General features: G+C 34.9%; 1 protein-coding gene across 3 annotated transcripts; it reads left to right on the forward strand.

Annotated features, from left to right (window-relative positions):
- Positions 1-10897: 10897 nt before the first annotated feature.
- On the forward strand, positions 10898-15036 carry LOC137813927 (uncharacterized). Of its 3 annotated transcripts, XM_068616417.1 has the most exons (11): positions 10898-11084; positions 11290-11331; positions 11535-11775; positions 11878-12082; positions 12438-12528; positions 12603-12748; positions 13160-13403; positions 13500-13604; positions 13688-13870; positions 13977-14181; positions 14286-15036. In XM_068616417.1, the coding sequence occupies exons 3-11, from the start codon at positions 11556-11558 to the stop codon at positions 14780-14782; spliced, it is 1896 nt and encodes a 631-aa protein (XP_068472518.1). In that variant the 5' UTR covers positions 10898-11084; positions 11290-11331; positions 11535-11555; the 3' UTR covers positions 14783-15036. The 3 variants fall into 3 exon arrangements, with proteins under 3 accessions (XP_068472518.1, XP_068472517.1, XP_068472519.1); XM_068616416.1 differs by lacking the exon at positions 10898-11084 and having other exon boundaries at positions 11191-11331; XM_068616418.1 differs by lacking the exons at positions 10898-11084; positions 11290-11331 and adding an exon at positions 11340-11450.
- The last annotated feature ends 9524 nt before the right edge of the window (positions 15037-24560 follow it).

Here is a 24560-nt window from a genome sequence, read left to right on the forward strand (position 1 = left end):
TTCCATCATTTGGTATCTAGAGCCATGGTCTTCAAGAGATAAGTGCCTTATCTTGTTTTTAATTGTGTGTTCATTTCAATTTCGTGTTGTTTTTCATGTATTCTTGATTGTCTTGCTGTTTTGAGTCTTGATTTTGTTTTATATGTTGTTTTGGTTCAATCCAATTGGTGAAATCATGTTCAAATTGATCTTGAGCTTCTATTTTGCAAATTTTATGTAGGATTCAATTGTGTTGTGGTAAACTATTTTGTTTTTATAGGATTTGAGTATTTCTTTGTGATTCAATCGGTACAAAATGTTTTGGTTCTTGAGTCTTTTGATTTTATGAATCTATACATGTTATGTCAAGTCATGTGTTTCCAAGAATTGTCATCAAATCCTAGTAGTACTTTTCATGCTTGATTTGGTTTATTGATTTGTTTTGAGTCCAGTTTTTAATCTAAATTGTTTGATCCTTTGGTGCATTTTTCTTTTAGATTTGAGTTCATATTTGTGTGTTAGATCCATACAAATTCTTATACATCAATTTCATTGTGTTTTTGAAGTTTCTTCAAACTGTTTTTAATTCCAGAATTAGGATTCCTCTATTTCTAATTCTCTGTTGACTATTTTTGCTTATCAAATTAAAATTCGTTGGAGAAAAATTGTGAAATTCTGGATCTAAACAGGTTGATGTGTTAGAAAAAAAAAAGAGTAAGTCAAAATTCAAAATACAAAAAAATGATAAATCAAATGAAAAAAGTGTGCATTCTGGCGCAAACAGAAACGGTAATTTGGCAACAAATGTGAAAAATTTATCACAATTAATTGGTGTATTGTTTTGGTGTGATTCTAGCGCCAAAATTTTGCTAAGATCTTGGACTGCTTGTGATTTAAATTTAAAATTAAAATTCAAAATATACAGCTCAACATAAATATTTTTAGTCACGCATTTTGTGCCTAAAAAATTCTAGTAGTACTGTTTTGGTTTTATTAATCAATTCTAGAGTCATTCCTTAGGTTCAATTTGTGTGCCACCTTTTATTGAGTGCCTTATTTTTTTGCTTGTCAAATTTATTCAATACTTTTTCAAGTTGTGTCATACAATTACTCCATTTGTTGTGTCCTATTTCAAATTGAATTGTTTCCTTGCTTTAAACTTGTTAACCTCTATTGTTGGTGAAAGTTTTCAAAGTGGTGCTTGGTTAAGTTTGGAATTAACCTTTGTGGTGAGTCCATTACTACTTAGTAGGTACTGTTTTGAAAATTTAATTGACTAAACTTGAGAGGTTAAGCAAGGGTGTTGCAGCAAGTGAGTTTACAAAAACATCCAAAGAGTGGGTGCCAATAGAAAGAGTCACAACAAGAAGGAGTACCAAAAGCAAAAGAAGTGCATAGAATAGGAATTCTAAATTTCCTTTTTTTTGTAATCCAATTTCCATTGTATTTCTTTTGAATTGTAATTTCATTAAACCTTGATTAATTAGTGGAATAATTACGCATTAGACAGTGAGTGTGTCTTCAATGGCTCTAAGTGTCTAGAAGCTTCACCTTAGGATACGCCTAGCTTTAAAGCTTTCTAGTTAGTAAACTTTAATTGTGTTTTTGTTAATTACTTTGCATTGCTTACTTGCTTTGTGTTGTTTAATTGATTTGCATTTTTTATTGCATAAAATTGTGTTTTTCATTCCTAATTGTGATCTAAGTGAATTACTTAGAAAAAGATTTGTGAAAAGTCTTAAGGGATAGATTCTGGCAAGGAAAGGCTTGGTACTTAAGAGATCCAAGTGATCCACCTTCCTTTCCTGGGTAGCTACCTTCATTACTCTCCTTCTCTTTTTTGGGGTAAATTACTTACAACACATAACTTTAACCATGTCTTCTCATCATTCTAATGAAAGTGAAGGAGAGTCTATCAAATCTCTTTTGAAACAACTAGCCTCTTAATCACTTTCATATAGACAAATGGTTAAAGAAAAGGATGAATACAACAAATCAAAAGAAGTTCTCATGCATCTAGCTCTAGGGTAGGTAATTCTTTTGGGGAAAAAAGCTTTAGAATTAATGAATGTTATCAACCACCCCCTAGGAGAGCTAGAAAAGAAAGCCCAAAGGAGGTTAGGGTAGAGCTACCTCATTTCTATGGAAAAGAAGATGTAGAAACATATCTAGATTGGGAGATGAAGGTCGAACAATTGTTTGCTTGCAACCATGTGAGTGAAGAAAAGAAAGTACCCTTAGCCACCTTAAATTTTCAAAGTAATGTTATGTATTGGTGGACTGCCCTAACAAGAGAGAGACATCTCCACAAGGACCCTCCCATTACATATTGGAATGACCTCAGGGGAACCTTGAGATGTCGCCATATTCCCTTACATTACAATAGGAAGTTGATGGACAAGCTTCAAAGACTTCATCAAAGAAATCTGAGTGTAGAAGAATATTGGCAACAAATGATGTTATATATGAAAAGGGCATGGATTAATGAAGTCAACCATACCACCATATCTAGGTTTTTAAGTGGTCTCAAACTTGAGATAAGAAACAAAGTTGAACTTTTACCTTATAAAGATTTAAATGACTTGATTCAACTTAGCATTAAAGTTGAAAAACAAATTTTGAGAAAACAATCAAGTCAAAAACAAAGTTCAAACACTGTATCTTATGACAAGGAAGAGGTCCAAAGAAGAGAAAAACATATAAAAGAAACATCTCTAGAACCTTCCCAAAACCTACCCAAATACGAGCATATCTCACATACTCGAGCTAGAGAAATTCAGTGTTTTAAATGTCTTGGTAAGGGTCATTTAGCATCGCATTGTCCCAATGAAAGAACTATGATCTTAAGGGACAAAGATGAATATAGTAGCCAAGAAGAAGAAACTAGTGAGAGTGAAGAAAATGAGAAAAAAAAAAGAAATAGAAAAGCCAAGTGAGGGGTTGTTTGAAAAAGAAGAAGAGGAATCTAGAAAGAATGAGGAATATCTTACAACACCTCCTACAAGCATAGTGAAAAAAGAATCCTTAAAGGGGGATTTCATAGGTAAATATGTAGTAGTTTATTTTGTTGACTACCTAAGACACCTTAGGGAAATTTTCTTAGTGCTTAGAGTTAATAGTTTGTTTGCTCATAATGATAAATGTACTTTTTGTGTTGATAGTGTAGTGTTTTTGGGTTTTATAGTTAACAAAAATGGGGTACATGTTGACCCCGAGAAAATCAAAGCCATCCAAGAGTGGCCAATTCCAAAAAATGTAGATGTTAGGAGTTTTCATGGTCTACCAAGTTATTATAGGAGATTTGATCCTAAGCTCTCAAGTCTAGCTTCACCATTCAATGAGTTAGTGAAGAAAGACACTCCATTTTGTTGGATGGAGAAGCATGAGCAAGCCTTTCAAAGGTTGAAAGCTCAATTCACCAATGCACATATTCTAGCTTTACCAAACTTTGTAAAAACTTTTGAGCTAAAGTGTGATGCATCGGGAGTAGGAATAGGTGTTATGTTGTTGCAAGGTGGGCCCCCAATTGCATATTTTATTGAAGAACTTCATGGTGCAACCTTCAACTACCCCATCTATAACAAAGAGCTCTATGCACTTGTGAGGGCCATGCATAAGTCTTTAAAATATTTAAAGAGTCAACACAAGTTAAACAAAAGACATGCAAAGTGGATGATATTTCTTGAGCAAATTCCATATGTTATCAAAAACAAGAAGGGCAATACAAATATTGTGGTGGATGCTCTATCAAGGAGACATGCCCTCTTTTTGAAACTTGGAGCCCAAATTCTTGGATTTGAAAACATACCTGAACTTTAAAAAGAAGATCAAGATTTTGCACCCACTATTGTTAAGTACCAACATAGAGCACATGGAGGGTTTTATGTTTATGAGGGGTACTTATTTAAAGAAGAAAAACTTTGCATACCCAAAATAACACATAGAAAACTCTTTGTAAAAGAGTCACATAAAGGAGGATTCATAAGTCATTTTGGAGTTGATAAAACTCTTGAGCTTTTGAAAGAAAAGAAAATTATAAACTCCTCCCTAAAGAAATCTTGTAAAAAGTTGCCAAAAACAATTGAAAATCAAAAATGGCAACTTCATAAATTGAAACTAACTCATTCGATTTGTTTGATGACTTCAATAGATGGACATTTGATCCTGGAGGATGAACATAGTTGTCAAAGCAAGAATACGGCAGTTGTTCGAGATCGACCCTGTAGATATGAGGATAGATCCTCTCAAGAAGGAGAGGATGATGGAAACTATCCAGCCACATACATCACCCTAACAATGAAGAAGAAGAAGCATTGGATTTGAGGACAAATCCTTTTCAAGAGGGAGGGGGTGATGGAAGAGGCCCAAGCACAAGCCCACATGCAAACCCACCAAAGGGTAGATTTGGGCCAACCACTAGAGTTACGGCCAAGAGGATCCAAGAAGACTGGGATATGGCTACTGACGGCAGAGAAACATCCCAATACATGATCAAAGATGCCAAAACTCTAGTGTAGAGTAGACTTTAATTTCTTGTCAAAATTAGCATAGGAACTTTATTTGTAATTTTTCTTAGAATTAATTTTGGCACCTAAAACACCAACCTAGGTAAACTTAGAGTTTCTAAAAACCTCTAAATTTACCAAGGCAGTCTAGAAAGCCCATGTAGGGGGTGAGCATACAAACTAGACACACCCCTCCCCATGTGCTCATTTAGGCGCCACTTTCGGGAGGGAATTCATTTGAATTTCCCTCCACTTTCTTTTTAATTTCCAGCCCTCTAAACACTATAAATAAGAGGGCTTGGCTCATGTATTTGTAAGATTAATATAATATAATAGTGAATTGCTGCCAAATTTGAGCCAATATCACTACTTGTCAAAAACCTCCCAAGGTTAGACTATTGATCGTCAATTCTCACCTTACCAAAGAGAGATGGCCTCACCACTCTCATTTCATACCTAGCATGCACCTCCAAGGCCACCACACCTCCTAGGAGGGCCTTGTTCGTAGACTTCCATTAAGCTTCTGCAAAGATCGCCAACAATCCTCCAAGCATGAAGGCACTCTTCCATCAGACTGTATCTGGAATGTTAGCACCATCAGATAACCCTGCAATATTTGCTAAAGAAGTAGTAAAGCACCATTTATCATTCCAGAATTTAATTAAAGAACCTGTACACACAGTCCAAGAAGTGCATAAAACTGCTTAATTCCAGACCAAAGAGATGAGGATGTATAAATCATTCTAAACTCGTGTTTTGATTTAAGAACCCTGCCTTTCAACAACAAAGACCAAGGCATGTTGGTATAAGCAAAGTTCCAAGAAAAGGAAAAAGACAAAAAGACGAGTTGTTATGGCGTGCACCGTTCTCTCTCCTACTTATTTTTTGTTAGTAGTGTACTAATGTACGCAACAACTGCACACCCGACTAACCTAAACACCAAATCATATCCTTCAACACAAACCAACAACTATCATTTAGCATTTCCATGCTTGTTCTTCTTATCCTCGTGGTGTTGTGCGCACCACTCTCAATGTCGCATCGCTCTTTAACAGTATGGTAGCCTCTGTTTTAACTTGCTCGACGTTCTCTGATAAGAATGAGGTTTGCATTTGAGAGGAAACATATCAGCAGAAAGAAGGACACACTTCTCTTTCTTTCACCTTATTTTTATTATCCAAACACAATTTCTTCTTCCAAAAAGGTTGTGCACTGGGAAGTTAAAAGTTTTTGAAACTTAAGAAAGGAGTTAAAGGGAAGCGAGGAGAAAAAGTGAGGACTTAAAATATTTTTAAAGAAGATTATAACAAAATGTCACACAGAGGAAAGAGAGAGAATGAATGTTCACAATTCAAAACTGCTATGTGACTTATGAATTACAAAATAACAAAATAACTCTAATAAAAAAATGTTAATATAAGAATAAAAAAAAGTTGTGTACACAAAAAATAATTTTGAAAAATAATCATCTTTATATATAATTATAAATATATAGATATTTTTAGTAATATGTATGATAAAGATCAATGATACTTCTAATTTTATTTAAAAGTGTTCCTGCTAGGGAGATGGGACCTGGAGAACTATTGAAGTCTTTGTCTTCCTCCTTCGGTCAGGCAGGTTGCTAGGTGCTTGGCTGTGATCCTTCTCGCCCTCGTGCTTCTCCTTCGTCTCTCGATCTCGGGTGAATACCGAATGGGGGGGGTACTCTGACGCTCAAGTCAGTAAATCGGGTGATCGGAACTCGGGTAGGTGCACAGTAATAAATGACGTACCTTTCTCCTTGGAATGTGTGTTATTTATATTATTTTAATGGGATTACCTTATTGGGCCTGATTAGTGGAATGGATCACACTTATGGATGTATTACCTAATCCTTCATGACAGATTAGTTTCACTGACTTTGGTTTGAGCGTTAATGGATTTATGTGTTGGTCGGTCAAGCCGTCCGTGGTGGTTTCCCTCGTCTCGGTCAGGTTTCCCTTGTCTTGGCCAGGTTTCCCTGGTCTGGATCAGGTAGACCGAATCTCGGTCTCGCCCATACCACTACAAAAAGTAGTATTTAATTTATCATTATATATATTGTATTAATGTTTAGATAGATTAATAATAAAAATAATGCTTTAAAATATAAAATTATAAAAATATTATATTAGTTTTTATATATTTAATAATTATTGGAGCTCAATGTATTTTTTTTTTTAATTTTTGCCTCTCAATTTTCTTTCTGGTTCCGTCTTTGACCTCATCGATTGGAAATTTGATCCAGCTAACCAAAATTCAGCACAGAAACTTGTCTAACCAACATGCCGTCAAATTATTGAAGTCAATAAATCATATATTTTATCAATTTAAAAAATATATTACACTAATTTTACTGCATATAACTTATTATATAAAAATAAGATAATTTTGAATCCATATAAATTTTAGTAGATATTGTGGCCTTCAACCCCTATTTTTCAAAATATTTAGATTTAGTATGCCTTATATTATATCTATATCTAAAGGTAAACTTTTTTTAAAAAAGATCCCCAAATAAATGAATATAATAATAAAATTATAATTATTTTATTTGATGGTCATTGTTTCATGTTTTTAAGAATCAATACGATCTATTAGTATTATTAATTAGGATTGGTATTTATTTTTTAATTGATACTGAAGTTAGGTACTAAATATTAAATGAGTTATGTAATAAAGCAATGAGGTTCATTAACATCTTCATTGCTTGGTGGTGCATGTGTCGTACGTAATCCTGCTTTCTGTTATTGCGGGCCGTTGCTTTTCTTCCGGATTGCTGTGTATAAGAGTATTCATGTTGGTCTAATAACTCCGTTGTTGTTGACTCCGTTTATAGGTTATTAAAATGTATGATGTTAGTTATTTGTACGTATTAAACTTCAATTGGATTTTTTTTTATTCAAAAACACAATTAGATTTAACAGGTATTCTCTTTTATATATATATATATATATATATATATATATTATAAAATTTAAGTTATATTTTAAGGATATTAATTAAAATTTTATTTATTTAGTTATTTATTTTCAAAATTATTATTATTTTATAACATTTTTTCTCTTATTTTTTTCTGTTTTTTTTAAATCAAGCTCTAAATATTTTCTCAATTAGATTCTAGTATTTACGTAGTGAATAGATTTAAACTATTTTTAATTGATAAAAATGAGTAAGTTTTTTTTTCAAAAAATTTGCTGTCTTTTCCCCTCCTAGCTATGTCACTAGGTGTTTTAGGGTTTTGTAGGTTTAATTAGTTTAAAAAGTTATTATTAGTGTTTTGGTTTGTTAGTTGGGTTTGATTTTTTTTTTAAGATTTTGGTGTTATTTCATCTCTTTTCTTATCTTGGATAATTATTGCTTGGAGAACAACAAACCTAAATTTGAATTCGAATTTTTGAATTTTTTTAAAATGGACTTTTTTTTTGATATACTAAATGATGTAGTTGAATATGGATAATAGATTAGATTTTGGAATATATAAAGAAGTGATTGTGTTAAATCATTTAATATTTATTTGGTTCTATATGATAAAACTGAAATGATAATGCTCATAGTTTAAGTTAAGACTTGATGTTTGAGTGAGAAAGATTAGGAAATACTAACCACTTACATAATAACTAGTCATTCAAGTGATGAGGAGTCACTAACTTAAATAGTTTCATGATGTTTGTGGCTTGAGCAAGAAATTACATCTTTTAAGTGTCAATTAAATGTTTGAGCGAGAAAAAATCGTTGTTGGTTCTTTCTCAACTAAGGGCATATCAGTCAAATGATAATATTGTCACATCGTTCGAGTGTCATTTAAATACTTAAGCGACAAAGTGCAAGAATAAAAAACTTTGTTATTTTCTAAAAGAATGACACTGAAGGAAGGAAACCTCACTCGATGTCACTCTTGTTTTTTATACAATACGTTCATGTACTAAATATACCCACAACAAAAAACCACATAATAAAAAATCATAAAATGGTAAGAATTGAAAATAAACATTTATGATGTTAACATATTGTTTTCCTTCATTTAATATAGATCTGTCCAAACCACATAATCATGTAAAATAAAATATAATCTCAAACTAAGACCATAAAAGTGGATCTAATTCAAAATGAAATAGAAGATAACAAAAATTACACAAACACTTTGTGAAAATTTATATTAAAACTGTCTTACTAAATAAAAACAAATTTGTGATGAAACTTGTGTTCCAAAACGAATATATCTCGTATATGATAATCATAACGATATTATCTTAATAGACTTGAATTCAAAACAACATTTAATTAAATCTAAATAAAATATCTACAAGTGAAACTTTATAAGATGTAACAATCAAATTAGTTAATTATTTTTAATTTAACATTGATTTTTCGTGAATTCAACCTTTTAAAGCATTTTATAGTTTAGTTAATATCTCGTATAATATTTTAGCTTGTAAACTTAAATTATTTATATCATATAGATACTTTAGATTTATCACATCATCACCTATGTTAAAATTGGATAGTAATTCACTAAATTACTAAAATTATCAATTTTTAAATGTGTAAATTGTCGAGTAGTTAAAATTGTAAAGATCAAAATCGAATAATTAAGACTGACAAAGCTCCCATAATCAATAGTGAAACTATGTCTAAGAATTATAAAACGTTATCGAAAGCATTTGGAGGTTAGAAATAGTGTTTTTTTAATTAAAGGAACCAACGTAGGACATCATATTTTTTAGGGGTCAAAATTATTATTTTTTAAATTAAAGGGATAAAATATAAATTACCTTTATATTTATTATAAATAAATTTAATTTATATGAATTGCCACTATGGTCCTACGAGTAAACACGGTATATGAATAATAAAAAATATTAAATAAAACTTATATAGCAAAAACTTCCTCTTTGTTGTCTAAGGGGAAAATAGAATTTGAATTAAAAAAAAACAAGTTTAAATAAAACTCTTCAACTTTCTCGATAAATCTCACAACTCTTGTTATCTCTTTTAAAGATATAAAAAAATTAAAAAGGAAAATTTACCTTTTAAAATATAACAATACACTTAAAATACAACATTTGAAACATACATCTATTACTTCAAAATTGGGATAATTTAATTATTAAAGTTCATGAATTGGTAGAGAAAGTTAAGATCTTTGTGTGCATAATTTACTTTGCCCCTTTTGTGAGCATACGTGTATCTTCTCTATCACTTAAATTTGGGACCTTTGTTAACTTAAATATCATTATTGATAAGTTTGCTTCTTTGGGTTAAGTAATAGGTTCGGATATGTTTGTTAGTTAAGTGATAGGTTTGGATATATTTGTTATAGTAGTATGTTATTTAGATATTTTCATAATAGGTATGAAATCCTCATGTATTGTTTTGTTTAGACTGTTTTAGAAAGTTTTTTTTTTTTTAATTACTTTACATGAGTTTAGTCTAGTTTCCTATCTCTTTTTTGTTTTTTTGTTGTTTTTTATGATAACATATGATTGATGGAGTTTAGGGTAACAACCTATCTAAGATGTATTTAAAGTATATATATATATATAATTTATTAATGAATTAACATGTCCAATTATACAAAGTAAATTTTAGCATTCAATTAGGTTAAAAAAACACATGATTGAAAAAGAAAATCCTATAAAAAAACTTGAAAAGATGTTATAACTCAACTTTGGCTCATTTAGTTAATATACAAAATTCAACAAATCAATTATCAAAAGTCTCAAACTACGATTGAGTGAAGTGTCCATATAAACATATTCTATGAAGTCCAAAGTCCAAGCTATATCAGTTAATAAAATTTGAGTTTCCAGAAAAAAGATATATCAAATCATACATTTAAATCATATTTATACTAAACATAAAATACGCCCATCGATATAAGACTAAATAAAAAATATATTCTAACAATTTTATATATGTAATTTGTGCGCTATTTCTTTCATATTTTTTTCCTATCATTTCGTTTAGAGATATAAATAATTAGAAATCATTTTTTACTTTTAAATTTAATTAAAAATAAAAGTAAATAATGTTCTTAAAATAAATAAATTAAAAAAAATAAAGAAATAGTTAGTTTTTATTTAGACATTTTAGTGTAAATTGTTACTTCATATATATTTATGGTTTGTTTGACATGATCTCTGATACCCTGTGATTATTAGTTGAAAAAGTTGAAAAAGTAGAAAAGAGACGTAGAAGATGTTGATGGAAATATATAATCTTATGTGGAAAGTTTTAGTATCGTAGAAGAGATATGTATTAGGAAAAAGTAATTTTCTTCGTATGTATATATAAATATACTGAAACTTATCTTCAAACATTATATTGATCACGTGTCTCCTTCCTTCCTATCTAATAGTAAATTTTAACAGATTCTATAACAGGAAAGTGTTTTCATTTTCTAAACTGCTAAATAAGATGATAATAATAGTTTGATATTTTGCACAACTATCGAATTTCTAATCTTTCCTACATATGTAGTTTTCATATAAAACACGCAATGACACTAATTCCCTATAAATAACTTGGCTGTTGGCCAATTGTTATTATTAGCTGACACTAGTGCCTTTGATCAAGGTTGCTTTCTGTTATCTGATTCTGAAAATTCACCCTCTTTTTTTTTTCTGCTTTCTCTTTTATGTGCCAGATTCCCATTTGGGGTATTTGTTCTAAGATTTCTTTATCAGCACGCAATATCAATCATCCAGTTCTGTACTACTTTCCATGTTTTCACAATAAATATAACCCTTTTCAGTAATGGCTGTTGCTTCATTTTATGCAGTGACATCTGTTGCAAGCTTCCCTTATCACATATAGAATCAAGGTATGGAAATGATACAGCTTAAATAGTGTTTGATTGCATGTTCAGTAAGCCTCTGAGTGAATATCAAAGTAATGCATTGCTGGGATTCTGGGAGCATTTTTGGACAATGAAGTGTTAATGTGGTGCATTTGAATTATGTGCAGAATGGACCAAGTTTTTATAGACATTAAGTTTTACATATCTTGTTGAATTTGTTTTTTCAGTGGTTACAAGGTGTGAAGGAAATGGCTAAAATCTCCATGTTGTTGGTGGGGGTTTTGCTACTAGGTGGCTGGACAGGATTGTTGGATGCAGAATACATGAAGTACAAAGATCCTAAACAGTCAGTTGATACCCGGGTTGAGGATCTTGTTAGCAGGATGACTCTTGAGGAGAAAATTGGCCAAATGTTGCAAATTGAACGCAAGTATGCATCTGCTGATTTGGTTAAGAAGTATTTCATTGGTAACCACCAGACCAAACTTCTTTTATTCTCTTGAAATTTTCCTCTTTGGTATATTCATTCAATTGACCAATAATGAAAATCATTTCTCTTTTCTTGAGTAGGGAGTGTAATGAGTGAGGGAGGGAGTATTCCAGCTCCACAGGCTTCTGCTGAAACCTGGATTAACATGGTGAACGAATTTCAGAAGGGTGCTTTATCAACCCGACTTGGAATTCCAATGTTTTATGGGATTGATGCTGTTCATGGTCACAGTACTATTTACAAAGCAACTATTTTTCCTCACAATATTGGTCTTGGAGCAACCAGGTATTTGATATCAAAGCAGTACTCCATATGTCTTAGCTTTTGTTTAAAAAAAAAAAATTATTTTCTAAAGACAGTATAACTAATTCTGTTATTTGAACCTTGGTGAGGAAACAATTCAGGCTATAGTTATACAGGCATATATAGGTTTGTATCAGACTTCCACAGCCTTGTCTAGAAACTAAACATAACTGCTTTATCTGGTTTGTTCCTAAGAAAAGCTTTCCTGTTTTGTTGTTACTGTCATAAGTTTTTATTAGATTAGAAATTTCCCACAGCACAAATTATTTTATTCTTATTCTAATAAAAACATTTTTTTGATAAAGATAATAATGGATATTTTGATTTTGCTGGTTAGGGACCCTGAATTAGTCAAGAGAATTGGTGCTGCAACTGCCCTTGAAGTTAGAGCAACAGGAATTCAATATGCTTATGCACCTTGTATAGCAGTAAGTAACTACAGCTGGTCTTTTATGCTCTTATGTTACATACATCTCTAAGAGCATTCTTATACTCTTTGAAGGTATGTAGAGATCCAAGATGGGGTCGGTGTTATGAAAGCTACAGTGAGGATCCTAAATTAGTTCAAGTTATGACTGAAATCATACCAGGCTTGCAAGGGGACATCCCTGACAATTTACCAAAGGGTGTCCCTTTTATCACTGGAAAGTAAGAATTTTGAAAACATAATAACTTAAGTTTGAGATGATTGTTTTAGTATCAGTTATTTTTAAACCTTGGAGTTGATATTCTTGCTCCTAATTCCATTGAATTGTTAAACCTTCCCAAGAAGAAGAGTCACTCCTTTAGTCATTGGTTTTGCTTGAAGTGACTTGCAAAAAATGGTCTTAGAGACAAGGTTTTAAAAAACAGTGCAAATTGAAGCTTTAATGTAAAGGATTTCAAAGTCTCCATAACCACGTTATGACTGCAATTGTAATTGCATTGCAATTTCCTTTAATACTAAGAATGCTGCTTAGGTTAAGCTGTGCCATGCTATATTGATTTCTTATGTTAAATTATGCCATCTTTGGTTCAGTTAGTATTATGTATCTAAAATACTTTTGCATTGCTGGACAGAGAAAAAGTTCTAGCTTGTGCTAAGCACTACGTGGGTGATGGTGGAACAATCAATGGGGTTGATGAGAACAACACTGTTATTAATAGAGATGAATTGATGAAAATTCACATGCCAGCTTACTTCAATTCAATCAGCAAGGGTGTGGCAACCATTATGGTTTCTTACTCCAGTTGGAATGGAGTAAAAATGCATGCTAACCACGAACTTATAACTGGCTTCCTCAAGAATACTCTGCATTTCAAGGTAAAATAAGTTGGGTTGAATATGACATTGGAACCTGTTTATCATCCTATGGGTACAATTTTAAGTGAAACTTACCTTTTTCCTGGACTACACCAGGGCTTTGTTATTTCAGACTTTGAGGGTATTGATAGGATCACCTCTCCACCTCATTCAAACTTCACTTATTCAGTTGAAGCAGGGGTTTCAGCTGGCATTGACATGGTAATTTATGCCAAAACTTTCTTGAATAATGTATAAAGTTCCAATAAGAACACATTTAATATTGCTATAAATCTTTCTTGCAGTTCATGAATCCAAAGCTTTACATAGAATTCATCAATGATCTAACCATGTTGGTGAAAAATAAGCACATTCCCATGAGTCGAATTGATGATGCAGTGAGAAGAATTTTGTGGGTGAAGTTCATGATGGGTATTTTTGAGAACCCTTTTGCTGATTACAGTTTGGCCAAATATTTGGGAATCCAGGTTAACTATTTTGTTTTCCTCAAGCACTTCCTTTAACATCCCAAGTTCACAATTAGATATAGGGATCACCTTGTAACTAATCAATATTTACCAAAATTCTCAACAGGAGCACAGAAATTTGGCTAGAGAAGCGGTGAGGAAATCAATGGTCCTTGTGAAAAATGGTGAATCTGCCGATAAGCCTTTATTGCCTCTTCCGAAAAAGGTACCAAAAATACTTGTGGCTGGAAGCCATGCAGATAATCTAGGATATCAGTGTGGTGGCTGGACTATAGAATGGCAAGGGGTCAATGGGAACAATCTTCTCAAAGGTTAAAATATATGTATTTTGTTCTTTTTTTAATTATATCATCACTATCAATTACATAATGCAACTATTGTTTCTTATTATTCTTGTCAACCTTTGTATGACCAGGGACTACAATTCTCAATGCTGTGAAAAACACTGTTGATCCTGAAACCAAAGTGGTCTACAAGAAGAACCCTGATGCAGAATTTGTTAAATCCAATGGATTTTCCTATGCCATTGTTGTAGTAGGAGAGCATCCTTATGCTGAAATGCATGGGGACAACATGAACTTGACAATCTCAGACTTTGGTCCTGAGACCATAACAAATGTCTGTGGGGCAATAAAATGTGTGGTTATAATAATTTCTGGTCGTCCTTTAGTGATTGAACCATATGTTGGTATCATAGATGCACTTGTTGCTGGATGGCTTCCAGGTAGCGAAGGCCAAGGTGTGGCTGATGTTTTATATGGTGAGTATGGTTTCACAGGAAAGCTTCCAAGAACATGGTTCAAATCTGTTGATCAGCTTCCAATGAATGTTGGAGATCCTCACTATGATCCCCTCTTCCCATTTGGATTTGGCCTTTCTACCCAACCCACTAAGGGGTTTTACTCTGCCTAGTTCTCATCTTCATTTGTATATATATTTTTATGTAAAAAATAAAAACAATAAAGAGTCTTTAAAAAGGTAGGAATGGTGATGGGTATATTTTAAAAAGGAAAAGTATTATCTAGAGAGAGAGAAGAAGAAGGAGAAGAGCATTGAGGAGAAAACAAAACAATTTTTGTATTTGTTCCACAACCATGTTATTCTCCACACATTGATTCATATTTAAGGGTAAATACACCAGAAATGAAAATCTATCATCATACTCATATGTTACTAGCAAAATATCATATACCCACTTAATTAAAAAGTACAAATCTTATTAAAAAGTAAATTAAATATGATATTAAAAAGTACAAATCTTACATAAAATTACCACTATTTATTGTATAATTTAGTAGTTTTTTAAAAAAAATAATTGTTTTAATATGACAATTTAAAGACCTATCCTAATTATCGGTATAATATGATAATTTTATAATTGTGATACTTAATCTAATAACTATATTATGTATTGGTATGGTCGATCGACACGTTGATGTGGCTCGACTTGTCTGACCGAGTTGACCGAGACACACGCTGACGCAGTTCGGTCTCCTTGACCGAGCTGGTCGAGACACCACACACGGCTAGGCCGACCGAAACATATAACCATTAATGCTCAAACCAAGGTTAGTGAAGCTAAATTACTATTAAGAATTAGGTAATACAACCATAAGTGTGATCCATTCCACTAATCAGGCCCAATGAGATAAGCCCAATAAAATAATATAAATAACACACATTCCAAGGAGCAAGATATGTCATTATTACTGTACACCTACCCGAATACCGAACACCCTTTACTGACTTGAGCGTCGGAGTGCCTTCTACAGGTACCTCCCTCATTTGGCATTCACCCGAGACGGAGAGCCGAAGGAGTAACACGAAGGTGATAAGGATCCTAGTGAAGCCCTAGCAACCTTCCCGATCAAAGGAGGAAGACGAAGACTTCAATAGTTCTCTAGGTCCCATCTCCCTAGCAGGAACAATTGGCGCCCACCGTGGGGTCAAGAGAAACTAGCTGAAGAGAGAAAGTAGATGGTCTCAACCAAAAGCATGAAAAGGATGACTAATGCCGACCAGGAAATGCTGTTGCTGTCTCTCCAGAGAGAGATGGCCAAGATGAAGAGGAGGACAGAGGAAGTTGTCCATCAGAATGAGAAAGAGAGGCAAACACTCCAAAGGGAGAATGAAGAAATGAAGAAGAAGCTGATGGAGGGAGGACCATCCACTAGACCGACCAATGTTGTCGGCAGGTCCTTACACACCCCTGACAATCGAGAGAGGAAGAATTCTGGATGAGGCACTCAACGCCGAGTTGATCCCTCCTCCCAGAAAGGTGGCTAGCCCAAACAATGTTGACCGAAGGAAGCAGTGTCGGTATCACCTAAACAACGGGCACTCCACTGAGGAATGCCAGGATTTGAAGGACAAGATTGAGGAACTCATCCAGGCTGGGCACTTGCGCCGATTCGTCAGGAATGACCGAGACACAAGATGCTCACTTCGTAGAGAGGAACCCTCCAAGAAGACGAGATCACCTCCACGAGGCCGAGACGACCGAGACCGCAGGGATGACCGCCAGTCTCGAAGAGACGACCCTCCCCGCAAGGACGATCCTCCCAGGGAAGCCGAAAGAGGAGGTAACCGAGAGGTTATCAACACCATAGCCGGCGGCTTCGCCGGAGGAGGGAGCACCAACAATGCCCGAAAGAAACACCTGCGAGCGGTGTACCAGGTGAATGCGGTGACATTCCGACCGAGGATGCCACCCATCACCTTCACAGATGAAGACTTTAAAGGGTGGATTACCACCAGGACGACCCCATGGTGATATCAATCAATATAGACCGATTCACCATCAGGAAGACCCTTGTGGACCAAGGGAGTTCAGTAGAATTGGGCCAACCACTAGAGCCATGACTAAGAAGCTTCAAGAAGACTGGAATACTGCTACTGGTGGTAGAGAAACCTTCTTATACATGTTCAAGACGCCATAGACTCTGTGTAAGGTAGCATTTAAATTCTTGTCAAAATTAGCATAGGAAATTTCTTTTGTAATTTTTGTTAAAATGAAGATTGGTACCTAAAATACCAACCTAGGTTTAATTAGAGTTTCCTAAACTTCTAATTAAACCTAGGCCGGTCCAAAGCAAGCCCAATTGGAGCGCAAGTTCTAGAATCCTTGCACATTCTAGATCCTTGAACATGCCATGTTCTCCCATTTTAGGGGCCAATTTCAATTAGTGTAAGTTTGAATTTCCCTCATTTTGCTTGTATGTAAACCAACCCTCACTTGCTATATAAGGAGTGGCTTGGCTCATGTTTTCACAAGATTAATATACTAGTGAATTGCTGCCAAATTTGAGCCAATTTCACTTCTTGTCAAAAACCTCTCAAGGTTAGACTATTGATCTTCAAATTCCACACTACCAAAGAGAGATGGCCTCACCACTCTCAATCCCTACCTAGCATGAACCTCCAAGGCCACCACACCTCTTAGGAGGGCCTTGATCGTAGACATCCATTGTGCTTCCGCCATTTCCACCAACAAAAACTCCAATCATGAAGGCACTTCTCCATCTCATCCTCTACTGGAAAACGTTTAAAGCCATGATGATACTCGAGGCCTAGGTGGTGCCTTACGACGACCATGTAGTCGGTTTCTCAGGTGAGAGGGTGGGTACCAAGGGCTACATTGAGCTCTACACCACCTTCGGTCAGGAGAAGAACAATACCTCCTACAACATCCTCCTCGGCCGACCGTCCATCAACCGACTGATGACCATCGTATCGACTCCTCACCTGACAATGAAGTTCCATTCGAAGAAGGGGGATATACGGTCCACGTGGACTAGAAGGAGGCACGAGAGTGCTATGCCGAAAGCCTTCAGGTGGAGCCTTTGAGGAACAACATCTCTCCCAAGAGGAAATTCTTCTGAAAGGACCGCTCACCCCAGGAAGCCCGACCGATGTCAGTCGAGCAAATAGTCGCGTTGGTAGACCTAGACCCCCGGGTGACTGAGGAAAGACTAGAAGCGCGGGAAGAGCTGAAGCGAGTACCACTCCTGGATGAAGAACATAGTACTACTATGATTCAACCTCGATTTGGTAAGTGAGCTTCGCGACAAGAGCAAGATTCGAGAGATCGTGTGCAAGCTTCGGGCGTCAAGGCGGTACAACACAAAAGTTTGACCAAGGAGCTTCCAGAAGGGAGACCTCGTCTGGAGGATGCGCAGTGATGTGAGAAAAAACGAAGGGAAGTTCTCGTCCAACTGGGAGGGGCCTTTCCGAGTCCAAGAAGTCGCAAAGGGGGGAGCTTATCACCTTGAATGGCTCTCGGGCAAAATTGTACCAAGGACGTGGAATGCCACGCACCTCAAATTTTATTACAGTTGAATAAATAAAGTCACGCACTCGTTCCTCACCCCATCGGGGAGGTTTTGACGAGGCATTTTTCTCAAAGTACTAGCATTGTTCTCATGCAAATCCCCGACTTGGTTTGGATGTAGCCTTAACTGCCATACCCTGCTGAGACCGATCAACTAGGTTTGGTCTGGATGAAGCCTTAACCGACATACCCTGTCGAGACCGATCAACTAGGTTTGGTCTGGATGAAGCCTTTGTTGATCAAGAGTGATAAAGTGCTTTGAAGAATTCAAATTGTGCTTTGAAGAATCCAAAACCTTTGTGCTTGATGCAAGGTTTTGTTGTTGTTGTGTTTTGGGGGGGATCTGGGTAGTTTTATATGTAATCCACTCCTTTGTTGAATCTAAAGTTGATGTGTTTTAAATCCTTTTTAAAATAAAGTGTTTTTCAAACTAAGTGAAAAACAACCTGCTGTTTTGTCGAATCAAGCGGTTGTTTTACTATTAGGAGTTTTTGAAAAGGTTGAAAATTGTTTAAGTTTGGTTGACTTAAGTGCCAAACCAAACAATCGGTTGTTTCGTAGTTTCAACCAATTATTTCTTTGAAAATCCTAACAGAATTATGTTTTGATGGTTGAATGAGATTTAAATGATTTCCAACTGAATACGCTCCTTCATTAAATGCTTTGACCAATCTTTGGAAAATATAAATATTTTGTTTATGTTTTCAAACAAGTAAGAAAACAAATTTGAGTTTTTCAGTTGTGAAAGAGTTGATTCAGTATTTGAACATTCACATCAAAGCTTTGGGTTTTCTAAGAGAGTGGAATAGGATTGCATTTGTATTGATTTCAGATTGTTCTGTAAACGAGTGTAATCTCTTCTCAACCTTCTGTATTTCTGGTGTTGTGTTGCCAATGAGTGTTGTGTGCTCTTGAGGTGGTCAAGATCAATACTCTTGTTTCTCATGTTAAGGGGGTAGATATGGAGATTACCCATGATGTATGGGCTGCTGTAACTTGTTTGAAATATGATGGGCTGAGAATCAATAAAGGAAATATTGGTGTTGTGGAAAATTTAAACAAAGTTCAGTACTACAAAAGCTGTTTGAAAAATCCTCAAACTCAAATAAGAACTTGTTATGTTGGAGGTTTGAAGTTAAATGAAAGGTTGTTAGCTCTCATTGTTACATGGATTTTAACACCTAGAGGAAGCAACCATTCTGTTTTAATTGAGGAAGATCTTGTCTATATCTATTGCATCATGAACAAAGTCAAGATCAATTGGATTCATATCATCAAGGAGCATATGCAAAAGTCAATGAGGTTAAGTGATTACCATTATCCTTATGCTGTCTTGATTTCTAAGTTTTTACTCTATTTTGAAGTGAATCTTGAGGATGAAACATCTGAGTTGGTGAAATCAACACTTGAAGTGAACAATGGTTCACTAAGCAAGATGGGTTTTACCAAGATCAATGGAAGATGGGTAAGGAAGGATGGTGAACATGGTGGTTCCTCAAGTGCTGCTCAAGCTGAAAATGATGACGAAGATCAAGAAGGTGTTGATATGAATGTTCAAGATGCAGAACAACCTGCAACTAACTTTGGTACTGGGACAAGTGCTGGACATCAAGGAGATGGGACTCCTTCAATGTCTTCCTGTGAAAGATACATGGTGGATAGGCTTGATGGCTTTGTGGAAAATCAAAGGAATCTTCATGATCTTTGTGTCTCAAACTTTTAGAATTTTGACCACAGATTCCAGAGTATGGACATTCGCTTTCAAACCCTTAATGAACAGATTGAAGCTGTTCAGAATCAGATTTTTGAGCTACAATATGGAAAGGAAGACTGAAGAAAAACAACCGGTTGATCTCTCGAAACAACCGATTGTTTTTTCAATCTGTCAAGGCTTTGTTGCTCTTTCTTTCTATATTTTGTTTTATCTGGAACAATTTTGTTTTCTCTCTTCCTAAAGTCTATTTGTGAAGACAAATAGGGGGAGATTATTTGGTTTTTGTGTTGTTCTTAAACTCTGCCAAACTCTATTTGCTTGAATGTTTATTATTCTGCTGTTGCTGCTGATGTTTAGAATTTGCTTTTGGCTTGCTGTTTATGCTTGGTTTTTCTCTAAGGTTTATGCAGAAAACTAGTTAATGTGCTATTCTAACCTGCTGTTAAAGATGCTCTAGTTTGCATAAGTTTTGCTTTGCAGGTGCTGCTTCAGATTCAAACAAAGTCCAACACAAACAACCAGGGATTTGTCTTCATCAAATAGGGGGAGATTGTTGATCAAGAGTGATCAAGTGCTTTGAAGAATTCAAATTGTGCTTTGAAGAATCCAAACCCTTTGTGCTTAATGCAAGGTTGTGTTGCTGTTGTGTTTTGGGAGGGATCTGGGTAGTTTTATATGTAATCCACTCCTTTGTTGAATCTAAAGTTGATGTGTTTTAAATCCTTTTTAAAATAAAGTGCTTTTCAAACTAAGTGAAAAACAACCTGTTGTTTTGTCGAATCAACCGGTTGTTTTACTCTTAGAAGTTTTTGAAAAGGTTGAAAACTGTTTAAGTTTGGTTGACTTAACTACCACACCAAACAATCGGTTGTTTCGTGCTTTCAACCGATTATTTCTTTGAAAATCCTAACAGAATTATGTTTTGATGGTTGAATGAGCTTTAAATGATTTCCAACTAAATACGCTCCTTCATTAAATGCTTTGACCAATCTTTGGAAAATATAAATAGTTTGTTTATGTTTTCAAACAGGTAAGAAAACAGATTTGAGTTTTTCAGTTGTGAAAGAGTTGATTCAAGATTTGAACATTCACATCAAAGCTTTGGGTTTTCTAAGGGAGTGGAATAGGATTGCATTTGTATTGATTTCAGATTGTTTTTTAAACGAGTGTAATTTCTTCTCAACCTTCTGTATTTATGGTGTTGTGTTGTCAAGGAGTGTTGATCACTCGGCTCGGTTTGGTTTCCATGAAGTCTTAACCGACATACCCTGTCGAGACCGATCAACTAGGTTTGGTCTGGATGAAGCCTTTGTTGATCAAGAGTGATAAAGTGCTTTGAAGAATTCAAATTGTGCTTTGAAGAATCCAAAACCTTTGTGCTTGATGCAAGGTTTTGTTGTTGTTGTGTTTTGGGGGGGATCTGGGTAGTTTTATATGTAATCCACTCCTTTGTTGAATCTAAAGTTGATGTGTTTTAAATCCTTTTTAAAATAAAGTGTTTTTCAAACTAAGTGAAAAACAACCTGCTGTTTTGTCGAATCAAGCGGTTGTTTTACTATTAGGAGTTTTTGAAAAGGTTGAAAATTGTTTAAGTTTGGTTGACTTAAGTGCCAAACCAAACAATCGGTTGTTTCGTAGTTTCAACCAATTATTTCTTTGAAAATCCTAACAGAATTATGTTTTGATGGTTGAATGAGATTTAAATGATTTCCAACTGAATACGCTCCTTCATTAAATGCTTTGACCAATCTTTGGAAAATATAAATATTTTGTTTATGTTTTCAAACAAGTAAGAAAACAAATTTGAGTTTTTCAGTTGTGAAAGAGTTGATTCAGTATTTGAACATTCACATCAAAGCTTTGGGTTTTCTAAGAGAGTGGAATAGGATTGCATTTGTATTGATTTCAGATTGTTCTGTAAACGAGTGTAATCTCTTCTCAACCTTCTGTATTTCTGGTGTTGTGTTGCCAATGAGTGTTGTGTGCTCTTGAGGTGGTCAAGATCAATACTCTTGTTTCTCATGTTAAGGGGGTAGATATGGAGATTACCCATGATGTATGGGCTGCTGTAACTTGTTTGAAATATGATGGGCTGAGAATCAATAAAGGAAATATTGGTGTTGTGGAAAATTTAAACAAAGTTCAGTACTACAAAAGCTGTTTGAAAAATCCTCAAACTCAAATAAGAACTTGTTATGTTGGAGGTTTGAAGTTAAATGAAAGGTTGTTAGCTCTCATTGTTACATGGATTTTAACACCTAGAGGAAGCAACCATTCTGTTTTAATTGAGGAAGATCTTGTCTATATCTATTGCATCATGAACAAAGTCAAGATCAATTGGATTCATATCATCAAGGAGCATATGCAAAAGTCAATGAGGTTAAGTGATTACCATTATCCTTATGCTGTCTTGATTTCTAAGTTTTTACTCTATTTTGAAGTGAATCTTGAGGATGAAACATCTGAGTTGGTGAAATCAACACTTGAAGTGAACAATGGTTCACTAAGCAAGATGGGTTTTACCAAGATCAATGGAAGATGGGTAAGGAAGGATGGTGAACATGGTGGTTCCTCAAGTGCTGCTCAAGCTGAAAATGATGACGAAGATCAAGAAGGTGTTGATATGAATGTTCAAGATGCAGAACAACCTGCAACTAACTTTGGTACTGGGACAAGTGCTGGACATCAAGGAGATGGGACTCCTTCAATGTCTTCCTGTGAAAGATACATGGTGGATAGGCTTGATGGCTTTGTGGAAAATCAAAGGAATCTTCATGATCTTTGTGTCTCAAACTTTTAGAATTTTGACCACAGATTCCAGAGTATGGACATTCGCTTTCAAACCCTTAATGAACAGATTGAAGCTGTTCAGAATCAGATTTTTGAGCTACAATATGGAAAGGAAGACTGAAGAAAAACAACCGGTTGATCTCTCGAAACAACCGATTGTTTTTTCAATCTGTCAAGGCTTTGTTGCTCTTTCTTTCTATATTTTGTTTTATCTGGAACAATTTTGTTTTCTCTCTTCCTAAAGTCTATTTGTGAAGACAAATAGGGGGAGATTATTTGGTTTTTGTGTTGTTCTTAAACTCTGCCAAACTCTATTTGCTTGAATGTTTATTATTCTGCTGTTGCTGCTGATGTTTAGAATTTGCTTTTGGCTTGCTGTTTATGCTTGGTTTTTCTCTAAGGTTTATGCAGAAAACTAGTTAATGTGCTATTCTAACCTGCTGTTAAAGATGCTCTAGTTTGCATAAGTTTTGCTTTGCAGGTGCTGCTTCAGATTCAAACAAAGTCCAACACAAACAACCAGGGATTTGTCTTCATCAAATAGGGGGAGATTGTTGATCAAGAGTGATCAAGTGCTTTGAAGAATTCAAATTGTGCTTTGAAGAATCCAAACCCTTTGTGCTTAATGCAAGGTTGTGTTGCTGTTGTGTTTTGGGAGGGATCTGGGTAGTTTTATATGTAATCGAGGTAAGAAAACATATTTGAGTTTTTCAGTTGTGAAAGAGTTGATTCAAGATTTGAACATTCACATCAAAGCTTTGGGTTTTCTAAGAGAGTGGAATAGGATTGCATTTGTATTGATTTCAGATTGTTCTGTAAACGAGTGTAATCTCTTCTCAACCTTTTGTATTTCCGGTGTATTGTTGCCAAGGAGTGTTTGCTCTTGAGGTGGTCAAGATCAATACTCTTGGTGTGTGAATTGCCAAAGTGAGTGTGTTTCTTGAAGGGTTCAAGGTCACTGCTTTGGTGGATTGTGTGTTGTAATCTGATTTGATTACTTAGTGGATTACCCAGTTGTTTTCTGGGGACTGAATGTAGCTCTTGGTTTAAGAGTGAACCAGTATAAACTGTTGGTGTATCTTTCTCTTACCCTTAAACTCGTTTACATTCTGTTTTTAATTTTTACTGGTATAAACAACCGATTGTTTCGCAGAAACAACCGATTGTTTTTCTGCTGCTTTGCTGTTTTATTAATCTTGTTCTTGGCTAACCTGATTTCTGTTCTGGATTCATACAAAGAATTTTGTTAAAGCTTAAAAAGTTTCAAAAACCCCTCTTAAACAATTCACCCCCCTCTCGTTTAAGGGCATATATTCTAACAGCCTTAACCGGTATATACCCTGTCGAGACCGATCAACTAGGTTTGGTCTGGATGAAGCCTTAACCGGCATACCCTGCCAACACCTCTCACTTGGCTTGGTCTGGATGTAGCCTTAACCGACATACCCTGCCGAGACCGATCAACACACCCAAGTTACCCTTGTAACTTGACACAAGTAACATAAAAATCAATGAATGCACGATTAATAGCCGATAGTGGCCGACCGATTAAACAATGTCATTAATGGCTGACCGCCCATTCAATTTGTTTGATTAAGAAATCAAAATTAATGGTCGACTGCCCATTCAATTCGTTCGATTAAGCATTCACAATTAAAGGCCGACAACCAATTCAACTTGTTCTAATTCAGGTTTCGCATTAAATGCCGACTCCCTAATCAAATAGAGACCGACATTTTTAACTTGTGAAATTGTTTCTTCCTCAAATTCAAGGAGACTGAGAACACAATAAAGAAGAAAAGGGCGATACATTGATAGCAAAACAGGGAGGCCACACCCCGACCTCGGAGGAGAGA

Source organism: Phaseolus vulgaris, chromosome 1, assembly GCF_000499845.2.
Source record: "Phaseolus vulgaris cultivar G19833 chromosome 1, P. vulgaris v2.0, whole genome shotgun sequence".
Taxonomy (NCBI): domain Eukaryota; kingdom Viridiplantae; phylum Streptophyta; class Magnoliopsida; order Fabales; family Fabaceae; genus Phaseolus; species Phaseolus vulgaris.